The sequence below is a fragment of the Erythrolamprus reginae genome, chromosome 4 (genome assembly GCF_031021105.1).
Source record: "Erythrolamprus reginae isolate rEryReg1 chromosome 4, rEryReg1.hap1, whole genome shotgun sequence".
NCBI lineage: Eukaryota > Metazoa > Chordata > Lepidosauria > Squamata > Dipsadidae > Erythrolamprus > Erythrolamprus reginae.
The window spans coordinates 111,560,507-111,583,246 of NC_091953.1; the positions used below are offsets into that span (position 1 = coordinate 111,560,507).

A 22,740-nucleotide genomic window follows, 5' to 3' on the forward strand; every position below is an offset into this window, starting at 1 on the left:
CCGATTGTAAGACGTATCGGGGGTTTCAGGGGGGTCGGCTAATATAAGCCATACCCCGAAAGTAAGACATATGTCTTACTTTCGGGGAAACACGGGGGGTATTGCCGCCTCCCTCTCATCTAGCTGCGCGTCGCCTCCTGCCCACGTCCGCACCGTCCCCCTCTCCATACGTCGCCGCGCCGTCCCCTGCACTTGTCACTGTCGCCTCTGCAAATTTACTCGGGCACGTCCCTACTCCAAAGAAACCTCCCCCCCCCCGCCCGTCACAGAAGGTAAAATGCATATACACTAAAAAAACACATTTTACACAGTTTTTTTAGCTGTCAGTGCCCGTTTAACAATATAAGACATACCCCGAAAGTAAGACATAGTGGGGCTTTTGGGGATAAAAAGAAAGTAAGACACTGTCTTACTTTCGGGGAAACACGGTACTACCCTGTTTTCCCCAAAATAATAAGCCCAATCCGGCTTTTGAGTGCATGGCACTTATTGCTTATTTCAGGGTTCAAAAAAATATAAGACAGGGTCTTATTTTCGGGGAAACACAGTAGATTCATATATCAAACCAGAAACAACATTAGATTTGTAAACCAGATTTAGATTTGTGTGTGAACTATACCTTTTATGATCTTAGTAGAATGGAAGAACATAAAATCAGAAATCGTCTGTTATAGTTGAAACTATTTAAAAATTACATTCAAGATATATTTTGTTATGTTTTGCCCATTAAACCAAAAGCCCCAAATGCAGATTTGCAAAGTATTATATAGAAGAGGATATATGTCTACATTTTCATAGGCAGGAAAAGCCTCTACATCTATGTCATAAATAATCACTCATTCCTTGCTTTCATCTCAACATTCCTTCACTGTTACATAAGTATTATCAATTGTTTAGCCTTTTAATGCTACATTTAGCTCTAATAGAGAACATGTCTCTTAAAACGATAATTACAAGTAGTGGTATCCTCTTTAAGAGTTCTAAAAAGAGGCATGTTCAACATAACTCAATGGAATGTGATGCATAAAATGGATGTCACTGCACCTGTATTTTTAGAAGCATTTCTAACTTTTGCACCTGTTTCCTTCTTCGTTGTAGGATTACCACTGGCAGTGGCGCTCTTTTCTTACGAGTGGTTTCACTGCTGTTTATTTTCTAATATACGCAGTGCATTACTTCTTTTCTAAGCTTCAGATTACGGGTACCGCAAGCACCATTTTGTACTTTGGGTACACCATGATAATGGTCCTGATCTTCTTCCTTTTTACAGGTAATATTGCTTGAGATACAAAATGCCTGCAGAAACACTAAGCTGGTAACTAATTTAAGCTGAGAATGTCATGAGGCCAGACCCTATGTATCAAACATTTTTATTTCAGTTTAAAGCCCTATGGGTAATCTAGAAATTCCGGATACGCGTGCTATGGATCACCTCTTCTGAAATCAAGGCCAGGGATAAATTAGTATTTATGCTTTAAGACTAAGTTCTCAAGGTTTTTAATTTGGCTGTCAAATAGCCACTTTTCATTTTTGTTCTGGTTTTACAGTCAGGGCTGAATCATACATGTAATGTCAGCCATGTCTAAAGCTATGAAATGTTTCAAATATATATACAGTGGTACCTCTACCTAAGAACACTTCTACTTACAAACTTTTCTAGATAAGAACTGGGTGTTTAAGATTTTTTTGCCTCTTCTCAAGAATCATTTTCTACTTACAAACCCAAGCCCTCGAAAAGGCAGGGAGAAGTCTCTGTGGGGCCTCTCTAGGAATCTCCTTGGAGGAACCAGAGCCGGAAAAGGCGGAGAGAACCCTCTGTGGAGCCTCTCTAGGAATCTCCTGGGAGGAAACAGGGCCTCCACCCTCCCTGTGGTTTCCCCAATCCAATGCATTATTTGCTTTTACATTGATTTGTTATGGGAAAAATTGCTTCTTCTTACTTTTCTATTTAAGAACCTGGTCTCGGAATGAATTAAGTTCGTAAGTAGAGGTACCACTGTATATATATATTTGCCCCCTAAAAATACAATAGCTTTCTAATTTCTCTGTGAGAATGGTTCTTCAAATCTCCCGCAGTACAGGTAGTCCTCAAATTATCACCCCAGTTGATCCCAACAACTGTCGTTGATCAGATGACATGCCATCGAGATCCGATCAGGAAAGACATGCATGGGTTTTTTTAACTGTTTTTATTTGTTAATTGTGGGCTTTAAATTGTTTTGCACTGTTTTTAATGGGTTTTATATTGTATTTTATGTGTAAAAATACATAAAAATACACTCCGGGAGTAGGGCGGCATATAAGTCCAATTAATTAAATAAATATAAACATTGCTGCACACCTGTGAATTACAAGTGAATAAAAAATGTTCAATGAATATGAGGCTAATACGATTCTCCTAGAAAGGGGGGAAATCTTTTTTTCAGATTTTATGTTGAGTCTTTGTTAAGGGTAAGGTATAGTAAAATTAAGTTAAGATGGTAATCTGGTGGTGTGATTAAAGTTTCGTCTGTTTTCTGTGGGTGATGCACATAAAAAATGGCCCGGGTTTTGTTCTGTTGGGCTCTCTGGCAGAATCCTCCCAAAAATTCACAGGTACAAATTTCAGACACACGCACGTTTGAAAATTCAAAACAATGTTCTTTAGAATGAAAATTCACTTAAGCTAAGCCCTATTTTGGTATAGCAAAGAGCACTTGTCTCCAAACAAACTAGTAATTTATACAAGTCCCTTATCAGTTCTGTGATACTTAGCTTGCAGCTGTGAGGCAATTCACAGTCCTTCTTCTTTCACAAAGTGAAACACACTTTGCTCTGGTTTAGTTTCAAAGCAGGGAAAAATCAGCACACAACAAGTCAGTCAGTCAAGCAGTCATGAAACACAACGATCAGATAATCCTCCACAATGGCCAAACCCACAGACTGCTATTTATAGCAGCCTCACTAATTACCACAGCCCCACCCAACCACAGGTGGCCTCATTTTCTTTGATAATAATCTCTCAGTTGTTGTTGCCTATGCATCGCTCTCCGCATGCATGGCTGTATCATTAACTCTTGTTCCGAATCCAAGGAGGAGCTAGATAATTGATCTCCTTCTGAGCTGTCTGCCACACTCTCCTCCCTGTCACTCATGTCTTCTTGGTCAGAGGAGCCTTCATCAGCAGATTCCACCGGGGGTAAAACAGGCCTGCAGCATGTGGGTGTCTTCCCCACATCCACAGTCCTTGGGGCAGGAGCAGGGCCAGAGCTAACCACAACAGGTTTTGATTACATTATGGGTTGCTTTTTGCCTCCTGCCTTTTTTGAGTACACCTGTGGACACCGCTTTGCTTTTGTACCGCAAGAGACTTGGCAACAGTGAATGTTTCTGCTAATTCACCATATTGAATTAAATACCAATCCATATATTGGAATTTTTTCTCCCACGACCCACCTGCATTGTTCACGAGGGGGAAAAAATGTACATCAAAAAGCACATCATAAATTTCACGAGGCTAAAATGAAACATCTTAGGATAGTCGGTCCTAGAGGCATTTAAGTCCCTGTCAAGTTGATGTAAAAGCCAAACCAAGGGCCTCCTAATTGCTGTATCTAAATGATTATATTGCTGCTTACTCATCTGTTTAAAATGGTCAGCCTCAAGAAGGGTTTTGATGGTGTCCTGCTGTCACGGCAGTGGAGCACATGCTTGGGGCATTTGCTTCTCATATGGCATTCTGGGTCATTGATCTGACACAGCAAGCAAGTTGCTGGAAGCTACGCAACAAATCCGATTCACAGCCAGGTCCACAACTGTGTCTTTGACACAGCAAATGAGTCTGTTCAACATCAGTGGCTGAGCTAATATATTTTAAAAAATCAGTGCGATATCATTCCAGTTTTTGCTGAAATATTTATAATGCGTAAAAGCTATCGTGAATTTTCAAACCCTCCAAACTGCCATTAAACCATACGTGACACGAGGCCTTTAAGGAACAAAAGGAAATGGTGCTTGTCCTGAATCTTATTATTCTGAAATTAGTAATTTACTCATTGCTCTCTGCTACATGAAGCAGGAACTTTAGAATTTCTGCATATTTTGCAAAGGAGATCTGAAATGCACATTGGCAACTTTTAACTATCTAGCCAGCTTATATTTCAAAGAGTTGTCTGTATCCTTTAAACCAGTAGTTTACCTCTGCAACTGGTTATTTTTTCAACCATGAACAGCTATCAAACGTTGTTTCGCTCTATAATAGCTTTCTGTTTCAAGAACTGGTCAGTGATATGCATTATAGTAGATTTAAAACCAGCCAAAAATTGTGAAGCCGGGAACCAAACCATGCATATATTTATCCACAATTCTTTTAAAATTATTTTGCAGTCAGTGAAGCAGTGGAAGTGATGTGCCGGTATCTGGAGGCTGTTGGGGTCTGGATGGCTGTCAACAGACTCAAACTCAACCCTGATAAGACGGAGTGGCTGTGGGTTTTGCCTCCCAAGGACAATCCCATCTGTCCGTCTATTATCCTGGGGGGGGGAACCATTAATCCCCTCAGAGAGGGTCCGCAACTTGGGCGTCTTCCTTGATCCACAGCTCACATTAGAGAAACATCTTTCAGCTGTGGCGAGGGGGGCGTTTGCCCAGGTTTGCCTGGTGCAACAGTTTATTTATTTATTTATTTATTTAGATTTGTATGCCGCCCCTCTCCGCAGACTCGGGGCGGCTCTACTTGGACCTACTTGGACCGGGACTCACTGCTCACAGTCACTCATGCCCTCATCACCTCGAGGCTCGACTACTGTAACGCTCTCTACATGAGGCTACCTTTGAAAAGTGTTCAGAAACTTCAGATCGTGCAGAATGCAGCTGCAAGAGCTATCATGGGCTTTCCTAAATATGCCCATGTTACACCAACACTCCGCAGTCTGCATTGGTTGCCGATCAGTTTCCGGTCACAATTCAAAGTGTTGGTTATGACCTATAAAGCCCTTCATGGCATCGGGCCAGAATATCTCCGGAACCGTCTTCTGCCGCACGAATCCCAGTGACCGGTTAGGTCCCACAGAGTTGGCCTTCTCCGGGTCCCGTTGACTAAACAATGTCGTCTGGCGGGACCCAGGGGAAGAGCCTTCTCTGTGGCGGCCTGGACCCTCTGGAACCAACTCTCCCCAGATATCAGAGTTGCCCCCACCCTCCTTGCCTTTCGTAAGCTCCTTAAAACCCACCTCTGTCTCTGTAGGAGAATTGAGATATTCCCTTCCCCCTAGGCTTACAAAATTTATGCATGGTATGTTTGTATCTATGACTGGTTTCTTAAATTGGGGTTTTTAAACTACTTTTAATATTAGATTTGTTTATATTGTTTCTTATTGTTAGCCGCCCCGAGTAAATAAAAAAAGAGCCAGGGCTATCTCTGGATCTGGATCTTTTCCACATCTCATTTTCTCTGCAGAGGTGATCTTATTTTATTAGGGGTTTTGTAGTGATTCCCATTTCTGCTTCAAGGGATGGAATAGTGCTATTTTTTTGTATCATGATTTTTTCAGGCAAGCGGACTCTAAGCAAGAGCGTTCCACCACTCTGAGTATTTGCGCTAGCTTTTTTGTACTACCATATCAATTTTACAGGCATTTGCAACAGCAACATAACATCTTTTAATTTTTTTCAATACTGGCATACAGTGGTGGGTTGTTGCCTGTTCGGACTGGTTCTTCCGTACCAGTGGTGGAAATTTGCCCCCGCTCACTGAACCGGCAGCAATGCCCCCAAATCGGTTCTCCAGTCACCGCTCCATTTATTTATTTATTCATTCATTCATTCATTTGATTTGATTTGTATGCTGCCCCTCTCCATGGACTCGGGGCGGCTAACAACAGTGACAAAAACTAAATACTAAAACAATACTAAAACAGCTAAAAACCCTTGTTATAAAACCAATCATACATACAAACATACCATGCATAAATTGTAGAAGCCTAGGGGGAAAGATTATCTTAGTTCCCCCATGCCTGACGGCAGAGGTGGGTTTTGAGGAGCTTACGAAAGGCAAGGAGGGTGGGGGCTATTCTAATCTCTGGGGGGAGTTGGTTCCAGAGGGCCGGGGCCGCCACAGAGAAGGCTCTTCCCCTGGGCCCCGTCAACCGACATTGTTTAGATGACGGGACCCGGAGAAGGCCCACTCTATGGGACCTAACTGGTCGTTGGGATTCGTGCGGCAGAAGGCGGTCCCTGAGATAATCTGGCCCGGTGCCATGAAGGGCTTTATAGGTCATAACCAACACTTTGAATTGTGACTGGAAACTGATCAATGCAGACTGCGGAGTGTTGGTGTGACATGGGCATATTTAGGGAAGCCCATGATTGCTCTCGCAGCTGCATTCTGCACGATCTGAAGTTTCCGAACACTTTTCAAAGGTAGCCCCATGTAGAGAGCGTTACAGTAGTCGAGCCTCGAGGTGATGAGGGCATGAGTGACTGTGAGCCATGAAAGCAGCTTGCAAAGAACGCTCTGTGCATGCAGAGATGGTCATTTGCGCAATGAGACAGGCAGTTCCTTACGCGCACTTGAGCGACAGAACTGGCAAAATACGCACGTCCGACGCAGTGCAAACCCGTAGGGAAGCTAAGTAGAACCCACCCCTACCGGTATATCACCAAAACAGTTTCTTCCCAAGTTCAGTAAGTGCAAAGACTTTAAGAAAGTAATCAAGGATACATTGGATGCAAGCACCTGTAAATTTAAGAGATCTTAATTCTGAAGAAATAGAAATAGTTTTGACACTTTGGGATGTGGTTATGACAACAACTATACATTGCACTTTCCAACTTCAAAGTTAAAATGCAAGGCAGCTGCTTTAGTAAATCAGAACATGAGGATAAAGTTGCCAAGGTACAAGAAGCAAAAGAAAGTATGACATTTCTACCTAACAGAATAACAGATGCAATTTAATATTTTAATAATACGAAAACCTGCGTATAGATAGTTTTTTTCTTTTTACTGTTTTCTCTTTTTTCCTCTTGTTCTGTTAAATGAATATTTTTTTAAATAAAGTGGGACAAGGATTGTTTTAATACTTAGGCCCAAGAATATATGGAAGGATGATGGTACATATTTGGTTTTCTAATCTATACATGGAAATGCACCACACAGAAAAAGAAAAAAAGGTCATTAATTCAGATTCCTAGCTAAATGGTAATATTTTTTTTCCAAAGTAAAAATCACTGTGCTACCTTCAGCTGGTCTTCCTCCAGATGTGGGGAGAGATTTAATTTGAATGAGTGATGGTCTGCGCCAGACTAGTCTTGCTCCACAGAAATTTCTCTTTTAGGAAATGCAGACTGAGCTCAGCTCTTATATAGCAAGCAAGCAAGCTACCTGATTTGATGTTGTGGCTCTAAATATAAATAATTCCTGAAAAAGTAATCATGATGTACTGTAAGAGAGAAAGCACTAAGATAGACATGTTAATGTGCAAAATTATAGATTTTTATGGCCTGTTTTATTAGTGTAAGATTACTAGGCATGAATATTGATGCAGTTTTCTGTTTATTTATAGGAACAATTGGATTTTTCGCTTGCTTTTGGTTCGTGACCAAGATATACAGCGTGGTAAAAGTTGATTGAAGATACTCAATGCAGAAACTATCAACCTAATTTAAGTACATGATTTTGGAAAAGAATGTAAGCTTTATCGAAAGTACTGGCTTAGTACTTTCTGAATGATACAGAATACACGTTTTCCCTCATTCAAATATTTGTATTGTAATTTTGCAATCTGTTTTCACTTCGTATTCTTAATGAAGACTGAATATAAATGTATGCATTTGTAAATATTGTTATATTGGGACTTTTAAATTCTAATGATTGGTTAAAAGTGCTGCCTTGCAGGATTTAATGATTCTTCTTAAAGAATAGTTGTAAATAAAGTTTTCTAGGTTTACTGAGTGGGATTGATTATTTTTTCAAAGTAAAGAACATATTTCTATCATACTTCTGAAAGTTGACTCAGTGCATTGCTTGTAGTTTGAATGTTTTTGTTTCATATGAAGCCATGGCCATAAATCCATCCCTCCCCCCTTTTTAAAAAAAATTATGTTTGGTTCTAGTGGTGTTGGCCTTTGAGACTCTGTCTCCTAAATTCTGCAACCTAAACAATTTGTAATAAATGAGCTATGTTCAGTTGATTATTACCCATTATAAATAAATGCATAAAACCCTGTAAATAGAAATATATTGATAAGTTTTAAATATGTAGATTAGATTATGTTTTTTGAATAACTCATGCTACAAAATGTAATATTCATGCACTACTTAAAATGACATTTTATAACTATACTGACATATATTATAGTGTCTCTCTTTACCCACTACATAATTAAATTAAGAGACTGGATAATATGATGAAAAAAATCTGCATAAATAGAAATGAGAGGTATTACCAGTTGGTGTTCCCTGCAGATTTTAATGATACATATTATGCAGAATGAACTACGGCTTTGTTTGTTTTGTTTTTTTAAAATAGAACTATTTGCTTCAATTAAAGAAGTAAATTTGTTAGATGAATTAAAATCAGTCCAGTTGCATCTCTGAAAATTGCAATGGAAACATGTTTACTGCGTTGTCTGAGTTGAGAGCGATTTGCCTGTTAATAAACTCTGCATGTTTTCTGGATGAGTACACCTGTTGCCATGTCATAGCATGTTTCAACAGATCACCCTAAGTTGTTTTTTTTCTAGTATTTCTAAAGAGTATAAACTGATGTGTGAATATTAAAATCCAATAAAATATCTTTTGTTAATAACCTGGTCCTGTAAACTTCCATTTGCACAAATGTTCGATCCAGAATACCTTACAGATTTTAAAAAGCCATGCTATTATTCCTCAGATTTGTTTAACAGCCAGTCTAAATATTTGCCAAATAGTTATTATTGCAATTTGGATGCTCTTTTAGTGAAATTATTTGTGTAGTTATGCCAGGGCTGAATGTGGGTTTTAGCTGCTATAAAAGTGAAGCAGCATCCTTGATTGAGAATGCTAGCGTAAACTATCTGGCTTAAAGAATAATTTCCATTAATGTGTTAAATTTGTATGTCAGGTTTCCTTGGAGTCAGAGAATAATAAATAGAAGACTCCTCTGGCAGAACAGACCTCAACTACAGGTAGTCCTTGACTTACAACAGTTCATTTAGTGACCATTCAGTTGCGTAGCACAGAGGTCCCCAACCGCCGGTCCGCGGACCAGGACCGGGCCGTTGGGGTTTTTCAGCCGGTCCGCGGCGCCGCTGCCCTCCCGGCAGAGAACATTATGCAGGACGGGGTGGGGCGTCGGGCAGTGATGCAGCCCTCCACACTTCTCCACAGGGCGGGGAGAATCAGGAGGCTCCTTTGGCGGCTGGGGGCTGCCTGGCTTTGTGATTTTGGCTGGGGGGGGAATTAGGAAGGTCCTACTTCTCCCCCCCCCAGCCAAAAATTCAAAGCCTATCTGCTGGATACGGGCGATGGGTGGGACGAGCGGCGCGGAAGCCGGTGGCTGTAGCAGCTGCTGCAAGAGGCTTCCGTGCCGCTCTGTCCCACTCATCGCCCGTATCCAGCAGATAGGCTTTGAATTTTTGGCTGGGGGGGGGAGAAGTAGGACCTTCCTAACTCCCCCCCAGCCCACCCCACCCCCATATGACCCCCATATGACCAAAGCCCTCCCCCCACCGGGCCATGGAAAACTGGTCTAGCTTAAAGCCGGTCCCTGGTGCAAAAAAGGTTGGAGACCTCTGGCGTAGCATTGAAAAAAGTGATTTATGATTATGGTATTTTTCAGAGTTACAACTGTTGCAACATCCCCATGATCATGGGATCAAAATGCACACATTGTTGGCAACTGACGGTTGCAGTTTGCCAGGGTCATGTGATCACCTTTTGCGACCTTCTGACAAGCAAATGCAATGAGGAAGCCAGATTTTGCTCAACAACCTTGTTACTAACTTAACTACAGCAATTCACTTAACACAGGGGTTCTCACCTGGGGGTCAGGACCCCTTTGGTAGTCAAACAGCCGTTTCACAGGGGTCAGCTAAAAGACAAATTTCCCACAATGTTAAGAACTAAAGGTTTCTATCCTGGCGCCTTGGGAAATATTTTTACAATCCGACCAATCAGGTGGGGGTGTCCCTCTGACCTTCCTGCCAATCAGCTTAAAGCTCTGTTGGGAAAATTGGTGCTAGACTTATGGTTGGGGGTCACCACAACATGAGGAACTGTATTAAAGGGTCACGGCATTAAAAAGATTGAGAACCACTGACATACATTTTGGGCGGTTATGGTCGGAAATCGAGGACTATGTGTGATTGTTTTTCGCTCTTGTTTTGATTTTTGTTTTCTGCTTCCTCCCCCCCTCCCTGTCTTAAACTCTTTCTATGGATCAGTGAATGAAGCAAAGGGAAATTTATTTATTTATTAGATTTGTATGCCACCCCTCTCCACAGACTCGGGCTAATGCAGGGGGCTACTATAGTTGGAGGCCCTTGAACAAGGCAGATCTTTTTATATTTATGCAGGACTTGTTTTTATTTATTTGTTTGTTTATTTTGTCAAGTACGTATTGGGGGTGTACAAAGATACTGTATAATAATATTTATATACATGATACTAGTAAAAGAGAAACATTAGGACAGGGGATGGAAGGTACTCTGGTGCACTTATTCACGCATATCTTTCACTTCTCAAGGATGCTTCCAGTAAAAATGCTGTGCAGGAGAGAGAGAGAGAGTAAAAGGCATGCAAAGCATCTCTATTAAGCATGAAGTGCCTCAGCTTGAATTTGAAATAGGTTGTTCCAGCCCTGCTGAAAGCATGCAGATTTTGAAACTACAGGGGGTGGACAAAAAAATGGAAACACCTCGCAGCTCTCCCGTGGAATCCAGATTTGTGAAGCTCCCCTCAAACAGTTTTTGTGGAAACTGGGTTCTGTACATGTCTATTGAGCTCTGCAGTGATTTGAGGAGCTGCGGTCTTGCGATCCGCTCTAACAATTCGCTTTAGAGTCCGACGGTCTCTCTCAGACAACTTAAGACTTTCGACCAGACCTGTGGTTAGCTGAAGACGTTTTCCCTTCTCTTTCAAAAGCAGTCATTACTTCTGAGACATTACCTCTCGGGCACTTTCTGTTACACTAGCGCTTGCAATTCGAGCACCAACAATTTGGCCTCTTTGAAAGTCTGAGAGGTCTGCCATTTCTAGAAGGTTATAACCAATTTCCTTAAATTTCTGTTTTGAAAAAAGGTAGTTTAAAAAACAATATCAAATAACAGAATTTAAAAAAACATTAAAATATGTCAAGCTTTGATTGATTTGAACATGTTCAAACATGATGCCAAAAAGTCAAGTGTTTCCATTTTTGTGTCCATCCCCTGTAGGACGATCTTGTACCTTAAAAAGCAGCAGTTCTCAACTAGGGGATATAGCTCCTTGTGTACTCTAGGATATTTCAAGAGGGTAGCAGGTGAAACGTGTAATGGCCCCTAGCATGCGCCAAGAAGCCACAGAAAAGTATATTGCATTGCAAATAACTGTTTTGCCAGCCAGATAACGCACCAGTTACTGTTCTGTATCTGTATCTGGTAACGGAACCATGGGCCACAGGAGAAAAACAAGTTTGGAAGAGCAGCACGGGCAAAAAAATGGAAAAAACACTGTGCTGGCATTCCTTGGCTTACAACGGTTTGTTTAGTGACTGTTCAAAGTTACAAAAGCACTGAAAATGCGACTTAATAATAGTATTTAGACTTATACCGCTTCACAATGCTTTATAGCCCTCTCTAAGCAGAGTCAGCATATTTTGCCTCCAACAATCTGGGTCCTCATTTAACCCACCTCGGAAGGATGGAAGGCTGAATCAACCATGAAACTGGTGAGATTCGATCTGCCAAACTGCTGACAGCTGATGATCAGAAGTAGTTACGAAATAAAAAAGAATCAGATTTCTATAAGGCCTGGGAGAAATGGTACCAATGGATATCTACAATACGAAGTAATCCAAAAGGTGTCTGAGTTCAAACCTACTAATATACTCATACAATTACTGGAAAAAGCTAACTTTATCTTAACTCTAATTTTCACATACTTCATTATTCTCATTTCCTATTCTTATTTATAAGAACTTCAAGTCATTAAATTCAATGCGAAGCAGACGACCCCTTCCCTACCCCATCTCCCCCTTAGATTTGTTAAGTTATATATGGTAAAGATAATAAATATGGTCACTGAAATGTAAAATAAGAATGAAATATGAATAGAACTATTGTAATAATATTAGTCATTATATAACAACGATATCTATATCAAGAAATATAATGGACCTCGGTAATTCTTTGTAAATTTTACCTCTAAATTCATTATACTTGTACTCTCCTTTCCCCTGCCCCCTTTTGATAAAACTAATAAATTATATTTTAAAAAAAGAAAAAAAGAAGTAGCACGCAGCACTGCATTCTAACCACCTCTGTGACTTATGACCATTGCAGCATCTGCATAAGTCACCTGATCATTCAGGTCAAGGGTGAAATCCAGCAGGTTCTGACAGGTTCTGAAGAACAGATCAAAAGCAACGTGAGGAAATATTATTTCACTGAAAGAGTAGTAGATCCTTGGAACAAACTTCCAGCAGACGTGGTTGGTAAATCCACAGTAACTGAATTTAAACATGCCTGGGATAAACATATAACCATCCTAAGATAAAACACAGGAAATAGTATAAGGGCAGACTAGATGGACCATGAGGTCTTTTTCTGCCGTCAGTCTTCTATGTTTCTAACAGGTAGTAAAAATTTTGGATTTCGCCACTGCAATGAAGTATAATTATCTGTTCTGATCTGGTCTGGTCTGCAAATCCAACATAAATTTTCCACAGAGTTTAGTGGCATCTGCTTCTGAACTGTCAAGTTTAAAAATTAAGTCCTTAAATATCTACAAGAATGTCGCCCTTGGCTCAAAGTCTTAGTTAACATTTAACGGCAGATTTCATACTCGCCTTGCAATAATGATTATAGGATAAATGAATGAACAGCTCCAGGCACGGGAGTTAATTCGGTCAACCATAGGAGATGCATTTCTGCAAACGCAACCTGCCGGATAAAGGCATCCAACTGGAAACCGGGAGATCGTGAGTTCTAATCCTATTTTAATATATGGCCAGCCGAGTGGCCATGGTCAGTCATTCTCTCAGCCCTAGAAAGGAGACAGGGAAAACCACTTCGGGGGGGGGGGGGGCATTGCCAACAAAAACTGCAGGGATTTGTCCCGACAGTCTCGACAATGGGACACAATGGAATTGTTTTACTGATTTTGTGTAATTGATTTTATGTATTCATAAAATCATTTACCACAATGTCCTACCTGTCAATGAATACTTCAGCTTCAACTGCAACACTACATGAGCACACAATAGATTCAAACTCAATGTAAACAGCTCCAAACTCGACTGCAGAAAATACGAGTTCAGCAAGAGTGATCAATACCTGGAATGCACTACCTGACTCTGTGGCTTCTTCCCCAAACCCCCAAAACTTTAACTTTAGACTGTCTACAGTTGACCTCACCCCATTCCTAAGAGGTCTGTAAGGGGCATGTATAAGCGCACCATTGTGCCTACCATCCCTGTCTTACTGTCCTATGGTCCAAATGTACCTGTATGTCCTTTGCTTTCGCTTATTTTGCACCTATACCTGCTCTCTTGTACATGTTTTCATAAACAAACAAATAAATAAATTGAAAAAAGGCCAGGATGATCCTCCTTTCCTATCCAACAAAAGATTAAAAATAATCTTGTTTTATTTCATTGCTATTGTCTTAGATGTTTTATTAAATATTAGATTTGTCATATTGTTACTATTGTTGTTGTGAGCCGCTGAGAGTCTGCGGAGAGGGGCGGCATACAAATCAAATTAATAATAATAATAATAATAATAATAATAATAATAATAATAATATACCGCCTCGAGTCTTCGGAGAGGGGTGGTATACAAATCTTATAAACTATAATAATAATAATAATAATAATAATAATAATAATAATAATCATCATCATCATCATTATTATTATCATTATTGTTATTATTATTGCCACCACCTCAGCCAGGCCACCATAGTCCACAAATTATGGATTAGGAATGATCAGAAATGGAGCTCTTTTGGATATTTTTCTTTCTTTTTATTAGAATTCTTTATTGGCCAAGTGTGATTGGACACACAAGGAATTTGTATAGTATACAGGTAGTATAGAGGTACTTGAGGGGTTGCCACAGAGAGGAGAGGGTCACACTATTTTCCAGAGCACCACAGGGCCAGACAAGGAACAACGGATGGAAGCTGACCAAGGAGAGATTCAACCTGGAAATAAGGAAGAACTTCCTGACGGTCATAGCAATCAACAAGTGGAACAGCCTGCCAACTGAGGTTGTGAATGCCCCAACTCTGGACATTTTCAAGAGGAGATTGGACTGCCATCTGGCTGGGGAGGTGTAGGATTTCCTGCTTGAGCAGGGGGTTGGACTTGATGACCTTCAGGTCCCTTTCAACTCTAATAAAATAAATAAATCAAATTTGTCCTTGTGCATATGCTCTCAGTGTACATAAAAGAAAATATACAATTGTCAAGAATCATGAGGTATAACAATGATTGTCATAGGGGTCAAATAAGCAATCAAGAAACAATCGATATTAATACAAATCTTAAGGATACCGGCAACAAGTTACAGTCATAAGTGGCAGGGGATGGGTGATAGGAATGATGAGAAAAAAATAGTAATAATAGTGCTTAGAAAAAAGTTTGAGTGTTGAGGGAATTATTTTAGTAATTCCCTACACAATTAGTAAATAGTTTGACAGTGTTGAGGGAATTATTTGTTTAGCAGAAAACTAAACTAGTTTTGGGAAAAACTGATCTTGTGTCCAGTTGTCTTGGTGTGCAGTGCTCTATAGCAACGCTTGGAGGGTAGGAGTTGAAACAGTTTATGTCCAGGATGCGAGGGGTTAGTAAATATTTTCATAACCCTCTTTTTGACTCGTGCAGTATGCAAGTCCTCAATGGAAGGCAAGTTGGCAGCAATTCACACTGCCCCCTCCCTCCTTGCGTTCTGTAAGAGTCTTAAGACTCACCTATGTCACCAGGCTTGGGGCAATTAGGTCTCAGCCCCCTGGCCAATGAAATGAGATATATATTGCATGATTGAACTGATATGATTGTTTTTCAATATTGGAGTTTTAGATTGTAATTTTAAATTGAATTAGATTTGCCGTTGTACTGCATTGTTATCCCAATCCCAGTGACCGATTAGGTCCCACAGAGTTGGCCTTCTCCGGGTCCCATCGACAAAACAATGCCGTCTGGCGGGACCCAGGGGAAGAGCCTTCTCTGTGGTGGCCCCGACCCTCTGGAATCAACTCCCCTTGGAGATCAGGACCGCCCCCACCCTCCTTGCCTTTCGCAAACTCCTAAAAACCCACCTTTGCCGCCAGGCATGGGGAAATTGATTCCCCTTGGCCGCTTCGTTTTATGTATGGTTTGTTTGGGTTGCATGAATGTTTTTAATCAAGGGCTTTTTAACTGTTCTGCTTTTTTAATCATTGGATTTGTATTTTGTGTTCCTGAGGCGGCATACAAATCTAAATAATAATAATAATAATAATAATAATAATAATAATAATAATAATATTATTATATGAGTCCTCAGAGAAGGGCGGCATTCAAATCAAATCAAATCAAAAATAGTTTTTTCTGCAATTCTGACCTCCTGAAGTTTGTGTCGGCCTTGTTGGGTTGCAGAACCGAAACAGACAATTATAGAGGTGCATTTATGTTATGCCCCGCAAATATCTATTGCTTAGTTCTCGCTTTTCCACGTCTTTCACTAATGCATTTTTTCGCAGTTATCTCGCAAGCGTTACTTAGGACAGTAACGGTGCGTTGCCGTGCATCTTTATCACGGGATAAGCCTCGTTGACCGCCACGGTTTCTAATATAACTTTGCCCGCAAATTCTGATTCTCCCGCACACTCTTCCTGCAATGCACGCTGTTGCAACTTGATTCGGAGCAAACAATTTCCCTTTTTGTTTTAAGGGCGGCCGCGGCTGTTCTGGTTCGCAAGATTCACGTGCAGACGAGCTTTCCGCGACACGCCTGCCGCCTCAGTTCCTCGAAGGGGCGGGGCAAACAAAAAGGGGGCGGGGTTTTCCGCGCCTGCGTGTCTGTCTCGCAGCTGCCGATAGAAATTTTCCGCCAATAGGCGAGGGCGAGGGCGGGGCCAGAGCGAGGCGAAGGACGGGCAACGATGGCGTCCGCGGGAATGGGACTACGGCGGCTCCTGGTGGCCGGTTCGAAAGCGAGCAGGTGGCTAGCGTGAGTGTTCGCGGATGGAGGGGGATTTGCGCGTGCGCTTTGCGAGAAGGGCGCGGGAATCGGCGGGCTTCTTTCCCCATTAGCCCCCTTTTCTGTTGCAGCCTCTTAAAACGGTCTCCAAGGCAGCTGGTTGCTGTTCCAGATAGTTTTGCTACCCCCTTTAAACAGTGCATAACATCCTTCAGCTGCGTGACTCCCAGAATTCCCCAGAGCAGGGGTCTGCAACCTTGGCAGCTTTAAGACGTGTGGACTTCAACTCCCATAATTCCTCTGAGGAATTTCTGGCTGAGGAATTAATAATGCTGGTTGAGGAATTCTGGGAGTTGAAGTCCACAAGTCTTAAAAGTTGCCAAGGTTGCAGATCCCTGCCCCAGAGCCAGCATGGGAGTCGAAGTCCATCCAACTTAAAAGGGCTGAGGCTGAGGAAAACCTCAAATGTGATTATGAATGTTCCAGTGAATCCATCTTGACTGATTTTGCAATAGCTGAGTAACATTCAACCTGGTTTTGTCCTTGGAGGGGAAACCCATCTGGAAGCCCATAAAATACAACAGCAATAATAAGAAGTCAATAGCAAATTATAAAAAAAATCCATTGTAAAACCATTTTAAGACCCGTTATAAACCTACCATAGATCCTATCCCTATATCCTCGAATCACTCAGAACTGAGTTCAAACTAGTGTAAACACTTTTATCTTAACATCAATGTGTGGAGATTATTTACAGATGGTTAACTGATCCTCCTAGTTTGTGCCTTGGAGTCAGTGTTGACTCCTTCACAACATTGTAGACAAGTCCCTGCAATTTTCTTGGCAAAGGTTTTGCTATTGTCTCCTTTCTAGGGCTGAGGGAGATTGACTGGTCCAAGGTCACCCATCTGGTTTAGTGCCCAAAGTGGGATAAGAACTCGTGATCTGCCTGGCTTGAGCCTGGTACTTTAACCACTCTACCAGTCTGGTTGTGTAATTCTTGGGATTGCAGATCCCATAAGCTTTGGACAGCACGGTTTTAGCTTGAGGAAGGTGGGATGAAAAATGACAAGAACTATCCATGCTTACTTAGAAGTGAGGCCATGAATTTGGAACACCATAGATACAGATCAGAGGAATAATAATAATAGTAATAAAAGTACCCAATGCCTGTCTCCCAATACCTCTGGACAGTTTACAATTGCTAAAAACATTTACAGTGATCCCTCGTTTTTCGCGGGGGATGTGTTCCAAGACCACCCGTGAAAAACAAATTTCCGTGAAGTAGAGGAAAGATATTTTTAATGTATTTAACGAGTATTTGGACTTTTAAAACCCACCCTTTGCATTAAACAGTCATTCTATAATGTTTCTCAGCTGGAACTACATGTGATATCCTACCAGTTTCTTTAATAGAGTACAGTAGTACTTGTTGTGGTTAGCTCTGGCCTAGCTCCTGCCCCAAGCAATGTGGAGGTGGATGTGGGGGAGACACCCACATGCCGCAGGCCTGTTTTGCTCCCAGTAGAATCTGACGACGAAGTCTCCTCTGACCAAGGAAGCATGAGTGACAGGGAAGAGGAGAGTTTGGCAGACAGCCCAGGAGGAGATCAGTCATCTGTATCATCCCTGGATTCTGAACAAGAATTAATGCCACATCCACGCATGCATAGAGTGATGCATAGCAGACAACAACTAAAGGATTATTACAAGAGAAAATGAGGCCACCTGTGGTTGGGTGGGGCTGCTGTAATTAGTGCTACAGATAAAAGTGCAGCCTGGTGTTTTAGCCTCATGGCAGTTTATCTGATTCATTGTTTCGTCAAGATGGTGGTTTTTGCTCTTCAGGATTGTGTGTGTGGACTCTCTGGACTTTAGAATTGGACTCAATTTCCCAGTTATTGGGTGAGCAATTGGATTGCATTTAACCGGTGGCTTGTGTGTACCAGAAAATCCCTTTGACATTGAAAAAGGGAGCTGTTTCTATTTTTCTGTTTATAAAAATTTTTGGGTTTTCCTTTTATCATGTGGTGTGTGTCTTCCTGGACTAATTACCCTGTAATTATGGGTGGTTGAGACACGCTGGCAGAACAAGTACTGTAGAAGAATTTTATGAATTTTAATGGATTTAAATTTTTTAATGGATTTAAGCCCCCTTTGAAAACCCCTGAAATAGCAAATCCATGAAAGATGAACTGTGAAGTAGCGAGGGATTATTGTAAAAGCAAATAGGAGTTGGGCATAAACTGCAGGGAATTTGATTTCTAGAAAACGGAAAACAGAGAGAGTTGCATTGTAAGGGTAGATCTTGACAAAATAATTGGCTTGCTCAGTGATATAAGACGTTTGACAAACTAGGTAGTGGCATTTGCACCCTTCTGTCCTTCATGGTGTGTTAATGTGAGGGAAAGAATTATTTTTTTCTTTCGTGAATGTCCTTCATTTAAATTAAGGCAGTCAATATCCTACATCCTGGGTTCTTAGCATGAGCATGCTGGTTGAGGAATTCTGGAAATTGAAGTCCATACAGCTTAAAATTGAGGAATACTGGAGTGGAGAATCCAGCTGCCTTGGAATCTGCTGGTGCTGAGCTATTTTACACTGATTTGCTGATATGATACCTGACTTCAGCCTTTTTACAATGGAGGCATTGCATAATGTCCATAAGGCTGGTCTTTGCTGTTGGAAATAAGCACTTTGGACAGACTTCATTTTGCTTTTTTGTAATTTATGTTATAGGCAAAGATAAACAGTGGAGCCAAAAAAGATTTCAACTTTAGCCAAGTTTCTGCTTACCTTAATTAATGGACCGACTTTGGAAAAAACTTTTTATATCGATTGCCTCTTTTCTGGGAGTTTCTTTTTCTGAACACTAGATGGAGCTAATGTAATGAATGCTGAAATACAGCATATTGTGACCAATTAATCAGAGGCTGAAAAAATTATTGTCTTGCAATATTTTAGCAAACATAATTTTTAACAAATCTAAAATATAAATGACCAATAATATTGTATCTTTCAAAATGTTATCAATTACTTTTTCATATGTAAATTGAGCAATCTCTTGGTTTTTTGTTTTAATTGGAAAATGAATTGAAAACATTGTTCTGATTGGAAAAATGAATCTCAATACATCAAAAGTTATTTGAGTAAAATGTTATTTCTATAAGATTTGAGCTTTTTGACGTTTTCCCCTATGTTGCTGTTATCCATGCTTATCAAATGTTTTTGAATGTTTTGCTTTTGTATTATTCGTATAGCTTTGCTTAAACTTTTAATTAAAATGCTTGTATTTGCTGAAAATGATAATGGTACTTAGTTGCTCATTGGATTTTGGCATCACCCAATTGTTGCACAAACCAAATTTGATCTTAAGAAAGTTGGTTTTACAGAATGAACTCAATTGGCTGTTTTTTAAGTATCTTGCTTGTTAATTAATTGGTTCTGGCTTGAACATAAAACCAGAAACTAGAATCAGTTTCTGCCATTTGCACTGAGTGCTAGAAGATATATTGTTGATTGTTATGCTGTGATATCATATTGGAAAATGGTGGGAATGGGAAGACAGTATAATTATAAAATTATACTGTAAAAGTTATGGGGTGAAAGTTCCAGTTCCTGGCTTACCTGAAGGAGGACAAGGCTTGCAGTGTTGGGTGTGCTAATTTAAGTGTTATAAAAATAGCATTCTTAAACCACTCATAAAGTTTTGAGGATTTTTACGGTGGTTAATTTGATGGTTGAGGGTTGATGGGAAACTAGTTGCGTTTTAATACTAGAAAAATATTTTCTTGTGAAAGGCTTTCCTTAAGATTGAAGATAGTGAAGTTTATTTGTTGCAAATTGATAATTTATTTATGTATTTATTATTGTTATAAACAACTCAAGGCAGAGCTCCTCCTATTTTCCCCACAACAAGAAAACCCTGTGAGGTCAGCTGAATTGAGTTGGCTTTCATGATTAAAGTGCAACTATTAGACCATATACATTTAATTAATAAATAAATAAATAACCTTTGTGGTACCTTAATTGCAACAGCACTTAGACTTATATACTGCTTAACAGTGCTCTAAAGATCTCTCTGGGCAGTTTATAGAGTCAGTATCTTTTCCCCAACAATCTGGGTCCTCGTTTTACCCACCTCGGAAGGATGGAAGGCTGAGTCAACCTTGAGCCTGGTGACATTTGAACTGCCTGCAGTCAACAGAATAGCCTGCAGTACTGCACTCTAACCACTGCACCACCATGACTCAACCATTAGACCAGCTGCAGGTAGTCTTTGGTTAAAGAATTTATTTATTTATTGGATTTGTATGCCGCCCCTCTCCGCAGACTGGGGCGGCTAACAACAGTAATAAAACAGTATATAATAATAATCCAATACTAAAAACAGTTAAAAACCCATAAAAAACCAATCATACATACAGACATACCATGCATAAAATTTTAAAGGCCTAGGGGGAAGTGTATCTCAGTTCCCCCATGCCTGGCGGCAGAGATGGATTTTAAGCAGCTTACGAAAGGCAAGGAGGGTGGGGGCAATTCTAATCTCTGGGTGGAGTTGGTTCCAGAGGGCCGGGGCTGCCACAGAGAAGGCTCTTCCCCTGGGTCCCGCCAAGCGACATTGTTTGGTTGACGGGCCCCGGAGAAGACCCACTCTGTGGGACCTAACTGGAATTTCCTCTTTAATAACCATTCAACATTATGACCGTCCTGTAAAAATAGTTTTAATGGTCCTCACATTTAAAACCTTCACGATGTCCTCTGGTTACCTGATTTCCATTTGCAAGTTTCACAGCTGGTTTCTGAAAACAAAAATGAATGGAAATGCTGACCGTTGCAATTCCATGATGTTACTTCGTGACAATAGTGGAACTGATGTTAAGTCCAGCACAGATGCAAGTTTTGCTTAATGGCTGTTGTTTAGTAACAGATCCCAATTGTGGCCATTTGGTAAGGACTACCTGTATTCTTCTGATAAGGAGATAATCTGCTTTTTAAGTGATTCTCATTAAGTCTGATTCTGGAATATAGTCTTTGAATAATTTCTATAATGGTTGGTGGGGGAGGATCGTTAGAAGCAAGTGATGAAGCCTGGTTAGGACATCATGGAGCAAAACCTGTGATTTGTGTGAGATGCTGGCATGTAAGTACATAAGCAGACACGACATCTGTATCCACAGGGCACTGTTTTGATATAATCAAAGTTTGCAGCAGATGGTTTGACCGGGGCGGGTGGAACGTAAATCCGACCATTCCTGTCTCTCCCTCTGCCCTCCTTATTCATTTTCTCCAACTGGTACTCTTCAGTTGAGAGTACACTACAGTTCTCATAATTTTCAGGACAAGAAAAACGGCCATTGGGCAAATTCTACTGTTAAATCACTGTCTCTCTCGTTCTAAGAAGTAGGAGAATGGAGTTAAGGGAAGCTTTTCTTGAACAAAAATAGGATACCACATAGGGATAGGATAGGATAGGATAGGATAGGATGATGATGATGATGATTATTAATAATAATAATAATAATAATAATATTTGTATGCCACCTCTCTCCGTAGACTTGGGGCGGCTCACAACAATAATAACACAATATATAACAAATCTAATAATTAAAAGTCACTAAAAACCCCTTATTAAAAAGAAAACATACACACAAACATACCATGCATAAACTGTATAGACCTGGGGGAGATGTTCCAGTTCCACCATGCCTGGCGGCAGAGGTAGATTTTAAGAAGTTTACGAAAGACAAGGAGGGTGATGGCAATTCTAATCTCCGGGGGGAGCTGGTTCCAGAGGGTCAGGGCCGCCACAGAGAAGGCTCTTCCCTTGGGTCCCTCCAGACGACATTGTTTAGTCGACGGGACCTGGAGAAGGCCAACTCTGTGGGACATAACTGGTCACTGGGATAGAATAGAATAGAATAGAATAGAATAGACCAAGTGTGATTGGACACGCAAGGAATTTATCTTTGGTGCATAAGCACTCAGAGCACATAAAAGACAATATACATTTGTCAAGAATCATGAGGTACAACATTTAATGATTGTCATAGGGGTCAAATAAACAATGAGAAAATATTAATAAAAATCTTAAGGATACAAGCAACAAGTTACAGATTTAGTAAATAGTTTGACACTGTTGAGGGAATTATTTGTTTAGCAGAGTGATAGCATTTGGGGAAAAACTATTTTTGGGTTTAGTTGTCTTGGTGTGCCGTGCTCTATAGCGACATTTTGAAGGTAGGAGTTGAAACAGTTTATGTCCAGGATGCGAGGGGTCAGTAAATATTTTCATGGCCCTCTTTTTGACTAGGGCAGTATACAGGTCCCCAATCGAAGGCAGATTGGCAATAATTGTTTTTCTGCAGTTCTGATTATCCTCTGAAATCCGTGTTA

General features: G+C 40.6%; 2 protein-coding genes across 4 annotated transcripts in view; both read left to right on the forward strand.

Moving 5' to 3' along the window:
- The window catches only part of TM9SF2 (transmembrane 9 superfamily member 2), a 59,647-nt gene extending 50,864 nt beyond the window's left edge, over nt 1-8,783 (forward strand). The window contains exons 16-17 of the mRNA XM_070751221.1: nt 1,099-1,270; nt 7,542-8,783. Coding sequence (XP_070607322.1) covers nt 1,099-1,270; nt 7,542-7,609 — 240 coding nt within the window. The 3' untranslated portion in view covers nt 7,610-8,783. The remainder of the gene's footprint in view (nt 1-1,098; nt 1,271-7,541) is intronic.
- A 4,271-nt stretch (nt 8,784-13,054) lies between these two features.
- Nucleotides 13,055-22,740, forward strand: part of CLYBL (citramalyl-CoA lyase) — a 246,210-nt gene continuing 236,524 nt past the window's right edge. The window contains exon 1 of one of the 3 annotated variants that reach the window (XM_070751860.1): nt 13,055-13,136. In XM_070751860.1, the coding sequence (XP_070607961.1) occupies nt 13,078-13,136 (59 nt within the window). In that variant the 5' untranslated portion in view covers nt 13,055-13,077. Of the gene's footprint in view, nt 13,137-16,250; nt 16,372-22,740 lie in introns of those variants that run through there. The other 2 variants (XM_070751858.1, XM_070751859.1) reach the window with 2 other exon arrangements.